Raw genomic sequence first — 10,227 nt, 5'->3', positions numbered from 1 at the left:
AAGGTGTTCTTCAGTCAGAAAAAACAAATGATTCTAGAGGGAAAATTCAAGAAGAAGAGGGGAAAAAAGTAACAAAAAGGGTACATATATGGATTAATTTAAATGCATATTGACTCTGAAACAGTAATGATTGTTTCAACTACATTCAGAATTAAAATGCATGCTACCAATACCATATAAGTCAAGAAGGAAATAAAGTTAATGTTCTAACTCTTCACCTTATACAGAAAGTGGTGTACTAATTTACATTAGCCTTTAATAAGTAAAGTATGCATATTGTATTATCTTACATAGTAAATTTTGAGACAAAAAGCACCATCAGAGATAAAAAACAGACATTTTATAATGATTGTTTCAACTAACCAGAAAGAGTATAACAATTCTAAATATGAATATATGTAAAGACAAAGACTTAAAATATATAAAACAAAAACTGGTAGCTCTAAAAGAGAGACAAATTCACAATTATTCTGGGAGATTAGTACACACATTCTTTTAGTATCTGATACAACATAGAGGATTAAGAATTTAAGAATATAGAAGATTTGAAAACAATTGATTAATTTGTAGAGATTGAAAGGAAATAGGAGTACTCTTCCAAATGTGCAGCTATCTTCTAAGAATACAAGCTCAAATGCAAGACAATTACCTCATAATAACCTAGTATGTAATAATAAATATGTAGAGAATGCATTAATGAAATTGGAAGGAAAGAATTCTAGGTTTTAAAACTCATTTTCTTAATTTGTCTCTTTTTCAAACAGAAATCAGTAAAAAGTAGGGGTTTCTGTGGAAGATGCTGAGAATTCAGAGTGCTAAATCTGTAACCTGCAGCTAAATTCCATGATCTCAGGGATAGTTCTAGTGTGACAGGTAGTCTATGGGGTGCTGCTTACATCATTGATCACTTTTGGGATACAGGCTGGGAGCAGTTTATACCTCTTGGCCATGAGTTACCTGCTGCCATGGCAGGGAATTAGTAAACGAGGGAACACATTGGTTACCTAAAGATGCCTGTGAATATTCAGGTAAGTCTGTGGTTCTGATTTGCCAGTCTCAAAGTCAAATTGTTAATTTTAAATTTAAATATCAAAATTTCCACACACTAGTAAACATTATAAACAATAAATAATACTGACTTCCCAAAGAAAAAAAAAAGTAGAGTCCTTCTTTGTGCCTTTAATGTCAATTTTCACAAAAACGTCTAGCTTTTCTTCATTATGGACCTGAATTGTCTATACTGTTGCCTTGATTTCAGTGTCCTTAGGGTGCTTGGACAGTGAAAAATTTTCTTAGAACACTGTTCATTAAGAAATTCCTTTGGTCAACATTGAATATTTTTGCTATGCAGGGCATGAAAAACTCAACAGCCCTGATTTATAAAGCTCCTTATCCAAAATGTGAAACAAGAAAGATTTCCAAGTTACCTCCTTCCAAATGTACTATTATTTGCAGGGGCTTGACAATCCCAAGTAACCAAGCATGGCCATTAAACACTGCTTAAACACTTTCTCCAGAGTGTCTCCCCATATGTATAAAACTGGACGTCAGCTATGAGATCCAGATATTCATACTTCTGACTAGATAAAGTGACTTTGGTTACCTCTTGCTTCTTAGTCAAGCTATAGCCCCTCAAAACTTTTATCCCCACACCATGATTGTGGCATTGAGCATTCTTCTTCCCCAGTATCAGATTTCTGATGTATACTGAGTTGTACTTTCCAGTTGAAGGCTTTCTTAAAGTCACTACATTTATAGGGTTTCTGTTTAGTATGAATTTTCTGGTGTTTAATAAGATTTGATCTGATGGTGAAGGCCTTTCCACATTCAGCACACATATATGGTTTTTCTCCTGTGTGAATTCGATGGTGTTCAAGGAGTTGTGTCTTCTTAATAAAGGCCTTCCCACAGTCACTGCATTCATAGGGCTTCTCTCCAGTATGAATTCTCCGATGTCGATTTAAGTGTGACTTCTGGATGAAGGACTTCCCACATTCAGTACAAATATAAGGTTTCTCTCCTGTATGAATTCTCTGATGCATAATTAGTGTTGATTTTCTTGCAAAGGCTTTCCCACATTCACTGCACTCATAATGTCTTTCTCCAGTATGAGACTGCTGATGTATATGGAGGCCTGACTTCCGAGTGAAAGCTTTTCCACAGTCATTACATTTATAGGGTTTCTCACCAGTATGAATTTTCTGGTGTGTAAAGAGATTTGATCTGTCAGTAAAAGCCTTTCCACATTCAGCACATCTGTAGGGTTTCTCTCCTGTGTGAATTTGCTGATGTACATGAAGCTGTGATTTCTTCGTGAAGGATTTCCCACAATCACTGCATTCGTAAGGTTTCTCTCCAGTATGAATTCTCTCATGTGTAATAAAATGTGACTTATGGAAGAAGGCCTTCCCACATTCAGTGCAAACATAGGGTTTTTCTCCTTTATGAATTCTCTGGTGCATACTCAGTGTTGACTTCTGAATAAATGCTTTCCCACATTCACTGCATTCATAATGTCTCTCTCCAGTATGACATTTCTGATGTATCCTGAGCCGTGACTTCCAGGTGAATGATTTTCCACAGTCACTGCACTTATAGGGTTTCTCTCCAGTATGAATTTTTTGGTGTTTAATGAGATTTGACCTGTCAGTAAAGGCCTTCCCACATTCAGTACATATATAGGGTCTCTCACCAGTATGAATTTTCTGGTGTATAATGAGATTTGTCTTGTGGGTGAAGACCTTCCCACATTCTGAACATATAAAGGGATTCTCCCCTGTGTGAATTCGCTGATGCACATGGAGCTGTGACTTCTTTATAAAGGACTTCCCACAGTCACTGCATTCATAAGGTTTCTCTCCGGTATGAATTCTCTCATGTGTAATAAAATGTGACTTCCGGATAAAGGCTTTCCCACATTCAGTACATACATAGGGTTTTTCTCCTGTATGAATTTTCTGATGCATACTTAGTGTTGATTTCCTTGTGAAAGCTTTTCCACATTCAGTACATTCAAAGTGTTTCTCGCCAGTATGAACTTTTTTATGTATATTGAGGTTTGAATTCTGAGAGACATTTTTCCCACATTTATTATAATTATAGGGTTTTTTCCCACCAGTATGAATTCTCTGGTGTCTGAACAGATCTGACTTCTGGATAAAGGCTTTTCCATGTGGACTGAATTTACAATCAGTCTCCTCAGTGTGAGGAGTTTTCTCATGGTTTGAGTTGAGGGAAAAGTCCTTCCCATATTCAGTGCATATATAAGGTTTCTCTCTTGTATAAACCTGAGGTACAGCAAATTGGAACTTCCGAGTGAAGACTGTTTCACATTTGCTGCACTCATGATGTTTCTCTTCAGTATGAATCCTTTGATGTGCAAAAAGGTGTGACTTATGGGTGGAAAGTTTTACACAATCAGAAAATAAATAGAGGTTATCCCCATGAAATTTTTGATGTTGAATGAGAGTTTGCTTATGACTCAGAAGTTTCTTACATTGATTATATTCACAAGCATTCATTTCTGTATGAGAATTCATATGAGTAAAGATATTACCATATCCAATAATCTTATCAAAATTTTCTGTTACATTGTGTCTATTATAATTACATAGGCTTACAATAGGCTTCAAACTCTTTTGAAATGCGTCATAGTTATGGAGTCTTTTTCTTGAAGGAACAAGGTATGTGTTTAAATGAAACATTTTCCTAATGTCTTTATTATATTCACAGTCTCCCTCGTTAGCTAGTGTATCCTTGTTGATGAAGGCAACATGACTTAAATGTTTGTTCTGGTTTTCCTCACATCTCCCTGTCTGTTCATCATCTTGCCACAATTCTTCTAAAATGGAATACAGGTCATCTCTTGTGAAGAGATTAATTCTCTCAAATGGGATTGAAACTTCTTCAGACATTCCCTGTTGTGACGTTTCAAAACCAATACCCTGATCTAAAAAATAAAATAAAATAAAACACACAAAGAACAGTTAGCAGAACACAGAAGGGATGATACATAGAGTGGATACAGGGTGAACAAAGAGAAATGGAAGAGGTTTATATAAACATAATACTAAATATAAATATATAAAATATGAATAAATATATGTGTAGAAATCTCTTTATATATAATAATATGCAATAATAAAATAAACATTTACATTACATTTACTGTCTGATAAACAATAGCATTTAGATTTGCCAGGCATTTTTCCAAGTTCTAACTCATTTAAACATCATCACAAGCTTTTGATATTGGTGTTATTATTGTCCCTATTTTACAGATGAGGAAACTGAGCCACAGAAGAGTTAAGTAGTGTGTCCAAATCAAATGTTTAGTAATTGGGGAAGATGAGATTCAAACTGAAGTACATCAGTTCTGTGCATGTAGCAGAACTACATAGTAAGGGGTCAGAAAAACAAAGTGACAAACTAAGTGGCTAAAAAGAAGTGTTTCTGAGTCTAGATTCTTACTATCCTTCATCTATAAATCTTAATCTCCCTGCTTTCTCTTTTCCCTATTAACCACTGTGCCCTATATACCAACTTATTTATGTTTAGAAAACTATTGTAGCCTCAGTCATCCTGAATTAGCTTTACCATTACAAACAATAAATGTATGTATATGATTCAATTCTTTATGTCCTGTTTAGGGTGCACATACATGCATCTAATAGGAAGAATATAACAGCAAAAAGGGCCAGCTCTGAAGCAGAGACTGAAAGTTGTCCATCTGTCCCCTTCCTTCAACAGTATTAAGCTTGTAGCCAAGCATGTATCTGCCTCAAAACAATAGGTCTAAAAAAAACAAAAAAACAATAGGTCTGTGCAGCCTCATTTGTCATTAGGTAAAGCCAAGTAATTCAGTTATCACCAATCAAATGGGAGTAAAAATTATATTTGTTGTAATCGAGCCAAGGTCTTAAGGAAGTGGGTGTGTCTCCCAAAACCCTCTCCTCTTCCCACTGGCTATATTCCAGACTTGCAGCTGGCAATGCCCAAGGCAGAGATCAGAAAACTACAGTCCTCAGGCTAAATCCAGGCCTCTACCTAAAAGCTAAGAAGAGATTTTACAGTTTTGAATGGTTGAAAAAACAAAAGAAGAGTAATACTTCATGGTACATGAAAACTATATGAAATTCAAATTTCCATGTCCATAAAGTTCTTATTGGAACACAACCACATCCATTCATTGATGTATTGTCTATAGATGCTTTGGGGTTTCAAACCAAAATTGAGTAATTATGACAGCAATCACATGCCTCACAAAACCTAAAATATTTACTTCTGGGCCTTTACAGAAAATGTTTGCTGACCCCTGCTCTAGGAGATCATGGTGCAATGACTTTCTAGAAACTCTGTCCCTAAATAGTCATTGGAAGCAGAGTGGCCTGGCAGACCTGGACCACTCACTTTGGAACTGTCATGTGATGGGTCAATGTTTATATTCTCTAAGTCACTGTTTCTTGGGGGTCTCTCAGTGACAGGGGCTTAGTTTTACTCCAGTATACCATTCTTGCCCAGAATAAGAATCACTAATATTCCAAATTCTGGAATAGTGTGTAAGACAAGACTCTCAGTAAATATTTAAGTAAAAATTAGATTATTCTTGAATATAGACACAGTCTAACCTCATATCCATTTCATTCTATCTCTAGGGCCTTGTAATGTCCCCAAACACATTCTTTAATTTTTACATTACATTTTTACTCACACACATTAATGGCTTTCATTAATCCTGAGGACCTCTAATACTGATTTCTAAACATGGATTTTCATCTTTTGCAACCTTTCACTTTCTTTAGCTTATAAACCCATTGCTACACCTGACAACATTTACATTATTACCAACAATGTTCAATGTAAAAAGTTTATCCATAATTCCTCTGTCACACATTGAATTACTCATTCAATAAAATACAGAGTCATAATTCAGGCCAATAAAATGAATGTATGCAAGCTATCTTTCCACCAGTCACTAAAGTCTATTTTATTACTGAATCCAAACATATATTCTTTTCCTTTTCCCCATTAAACTTCCTTTTTCTGGTCCTCTGTTCCTATTCAAAATTCATTTTCTTCATGGATCATTTAGGGTTCTATGCTCTGAAAATGAATCTCAAATCTCAGCACAACTCTAGGAAGACTCTCTTTTCTTTTAACTTAAAAACAAACACAGATATTTCTGAGCCTTTCATAGTCATATTTAATTGGCATAGATTTGCACAATAACAAATGCTTAATGCTCAAAGCCTGAAATTTTAAACATTTCTTGCAGTTATCTTCCCTTTCTAATTACAATTATTGGCCCTTTGAATTACTCCTAGCAGAAAAATTTTCAAATCCCTCTGAAATAGCACAAAATAACCTCCTCTGCCTATCACATAAATTAAAGAAGTTAATTTCACTAACTATTCTCTAAGGAAACATTTTTAAAAAGAGGTAAAAGACTCAGTTATCACACAAATTAATGTTGTTTTCTCTGAATTTCTGGGGGTTGAAGAATTAGAAAAGGGAAAAGCAATGTATGCTGTAATAGTTAGGTCCAATTCAAGGAGTAAGTGAAACCTGAGAGCAAAGCATAAGTATGTGGATTATCTGAATAGGCAGATAGGCCGGAAAATAAAGGGTCAGGCACAGGGGTATCATTAAAGAAAATGTTAAAACAAAGTAAATATGATTATGGAAACTAAATACAGATAAATGTGAATTGCAAATATGAGGCATGTTCTTCCTTTAGTTTATAAACCCATTGAGAGAGGAATTTGTCATATGTTAGATAATATTTTGCACCATGTAGCTATGACAAGATAAGCAGAATATTTTAATCAGCATCTAAGAAAAAAAGTTAAAAAAAAAAAAAGGAAACAGTACATCCAAATAGGGTTAGAATAATCCAGGCATAAGTAAATACAGACATGGTTTTGGTGATATCACTGGAAAGTAAAAGGAGGAGGGCATCTAACTGATATTTTACAAAAGAGAAAAATTAGTAGAAGAGCAGAAAGAATTGTTTGAGAAGATGAGTCACAGAGAAATGCAAAATGCACAATAAAATATGACAAAATTTTGAAAGGTGTACCATCTGCTGTTAGCATGCTGCACTGTAACTGCTCTTCCTCCACACAAGCAGCCACCTGATTGGCCCTTATATGTGTAAGGTATCAGTTGTTCCCCTGAAAGCTCTATACAATGGGGGCCAATGCCTCCTTGAGACACCCAACCAACAGTGACAGGTTAAGACTTGTTCCTGGTTCTGGAGCCAATCATGGCTTATGCCAGAATTGAGACACATGATTCAATCTGAGACACACAGATAGGTCTAGACCACTTTAAGGAAGGCGTTGTCCTTTACATATGTCCCATAATGCCAATAACTCCCAACTTCAATTGGTTAAAAATATGACAGAGCATTATAATTTATTTATATTGTTTAAAATCTTATGAACACTGCTAAGGTCTGTGTGTACATTATATGTATTTAAACTCTGTGTTGATTATTTGTTTTTGCTTCTTTCACATAACATTTCATAGTACATTTCTGTATATTAGTACTTCCTATACTTATAATTGTTTTTATAGCTATGGTAGCTTTTCCTCTGTTTGGACCATTTGGGATGTTTAGTTTATCCTCATACATAGTGTAGCCATAAAAATCTTTGTGTCAACTTCTTGACTTTTCTTTTGCTTACTTCCTTGGAGTATGTCCCCAAAGTAGAATTTCCAGGGCAGAAAGCATGTTCAGTTTAATATCACTTATTATATGTTTCCAGAGTCCTTTCCAGAAAGATTTAGCTAAACTTACAGTGCTCTCAGCATTGTATCTGTTTCTCAATGTACTTGCCATCATTGTTTTAACTGTTATTTGTTTTTTGATGTTTTCGTGTTTGGTATTTTTATTTCAATTTCACTTATTGCTAATCAGCCTACAAAATATACATATAAATGTGATTATTTACTCTGATTCTTATTTCCACTTATTAAGTATACTCTGAGAGAATAAATATATCCTCACCCACCCACAGAGGAAAAAAAAAATGTGACAGAGACTTGTGGGACTCAGCAAATGCAGCACAAAGTAGCACAGCTCAAAGTGTATACTCACCAGAGAGCAGTAAAGCCACAGAACAAGAGAAGAAAGACCCCCTGGTGGTGGTTATCGTCTAAAGATCCTGCTTACTACACCAACTGTTAAGTCACCTGTGGAGGAGGAATGGACTCCCACCCCAAATTTGGTTCAAATGTCAAGAGTGATGATTTGACACACATACCAATAAGGTGTGAAAAGGTTCATTACTCACACAATGAGGCTTTTAAAGGGAGAGCTCCCAAGCAGGTCCAAAAGTGACTTAAGAGAGCAAGAAAAGGAAACTGGCTTGGGTTTTTTATGGTGGTTGGGATATGGGGCTAAGCTGACTGATAGAGTGCAAATTCCCACTAGTACCAAGGGAGAGAGCACCTGGGCTTTCTTGTCAGTTTGCCCAGATGTGGGGCAGAAGGTGAAGAGACAGTGGTGAAGTTTAGAAGGTGTCAGCAGTCAAATACCAAAAATGAAGTCAGAATCTACTACAAGGTACATGATAAGATGTTCAAAATATTTTGTTATTAGAGAAACACAAATTAAAACAATAGTTAGAAATTAAAATCCATCAGATTAGCCACATTATGTGAAATTATTAAAAATATGGGCAGGGATGTGGAGAAACTGATGCCCTTTTATGTTCAGGGGATTGCAGACTAATACATCCAATCTAGAAAACAACATGTTTATACTTAGTGAAATAAAGTACTAGTATACTCAGTAATAAAACAATCCCACTACTCTTCCTCAAGAAATTCTCATTTCCTATAAGAACAGTTCATGAAGACATTTATTACAGTACTAGTTGTAGTAGCTAGAAAGCTGGACAAGTAAATGTGTTATATATACACACTATGAAATGTATGCGTCAATTAGAAGAAATGAACTAGAAAAACACATTGTAACATGAACCAATTTAGTTCTGAGAGAAAAAAATAAGAAACTGAGTAGGACATACAGCACAGTACCATTTCTATAAATTAAAATGACCAACAATTTAAATTTTACAAATACAAAGATAGATTGCAAACATATCAAATATAATAGAGCAGTTGCCTCTGGGAAGAATAAAAACAAATAGGGAGTGAGGATTAAAAGGGATAAGTAAAGAAATAAAATAAAAAATTTTTTAAATTGTAAAATAGGGAATTCCCTGGTCATCCAGTGGTTAGGACTCTGAGCTTCCACTGCAGGGGGGCATGGTTCGATCCTGGTCAGAGAACTAAGATCCTGCATGCTGCAGGGTGTGGCAAAAAAAAAAGAAAAAAGAAAAAAGTTATGAAAGAAATAAAATAAGAAGGGGAGCTTAAACAGAGTGATGAATATATTGACTACAAACTGAGGACTATAATTTATTCAATTTCCTGCACACAAGGTACAGAAAGTTTTTGTAAAATACCAAGATTAATAAATTAATCAGAAAGACCTAGTGAGTGTTGTGTTACACTAGCCAAGTAGGAAGAAAATGTCAGGAAGCATAATTACTAATGTCACATACAACAAAAAGCTGTCCCCAAATGTAGGTAATGGTACCCTCAAAGTCAACAGTTGGAGGAGAAGCATGGGAGAAGATATAATAAGGCCATCTCTAGGTGACAATTCTGAAGCACTAAGGGAAAAGAAAAACAATGAAAAGAAATCAGCAGGAGTGTGACCCACAGTAATTTGTTTAAAAAGTAACTCTATGAGCCCCTGAATGTGTAAGAAAACAATTTAAGACCTTGATGGAGGTAAAAAGAATTTAAAAATGCTATAAAAAGGGGGGAAAAGCAAAAAAGCAGTATCCTAAATCCAACATACCAGTAGATGTAGCACATCCCTCCTAAAAAGGCAAGCAAAGTGGGATGAAGAGAGTGGCATGGACATATATACACTAGCAAATGTAAAACAGATAGCTAGTGGGAAGCAGCCACATAGCACAAGAAGATCAGCTCAGTGCTTTTTGACCACCTAGAAGGGTGGAATAGGGAGGGTGGGAGGAAGACACAAGAGGGAGAAGATATGGGGATATATGTATATGTATAGCTGATTCACTTTGTTATAAAGCAGAAACACATAATTGTAAAGCAATTATACTCCAATAAATATGCTTTTTAAATTAATTAATTAATTAATTAAATTAAATAGACAACCAGCAAGGACTTACTGAA

At 35.2% G+C, this 10,227-nt stretch overlaps 1 protein-coding gene across 1 annotated transcript in view; it reads right to left on the bottom strand.

The window, feature by feature from the left end:
- Positions 1–1,159: 1,159 nt before the first annotated feature.
- Positions 1,160–10,227, bottom strand: part of ZNF484 (zinc finger protein 484) — a 28,263-nt gene continuing 19,195 nt past the window's right edge. Inside the window, exon 5 of the mRNA XM_007468180.1 lies at positions 1,160–3,949. Within this exon, the coding sequence (XP_007468242.1) occupies positions 1,623–3,949 (2,327 nt within the window). The 3' untranslated portion in view covers positions 1,160–1,622. The remainder of the gene's footprint in view (positions 3,950–10,227) is intronic.

Source organism: Lipotes vexillifer, unplaced genomic scaffold (genome assembly GCF_000442215.2).
Source record: "Lipotes vexillifer unplaced genomic scaffold, Lipotes_vexillifer_v1.1 scaffold466, whole genome shotgun sequence".
Classification (NCBI taxonomy): Eukaryota; Metazoa; Chordata; class Mammalia; order Artiodactyla; family Lipotidae; genus Lipotes; species Lipotes vexillifer.
This window is presented reverse-complemented; position numbering and strand designations above follow the sequence as displayed.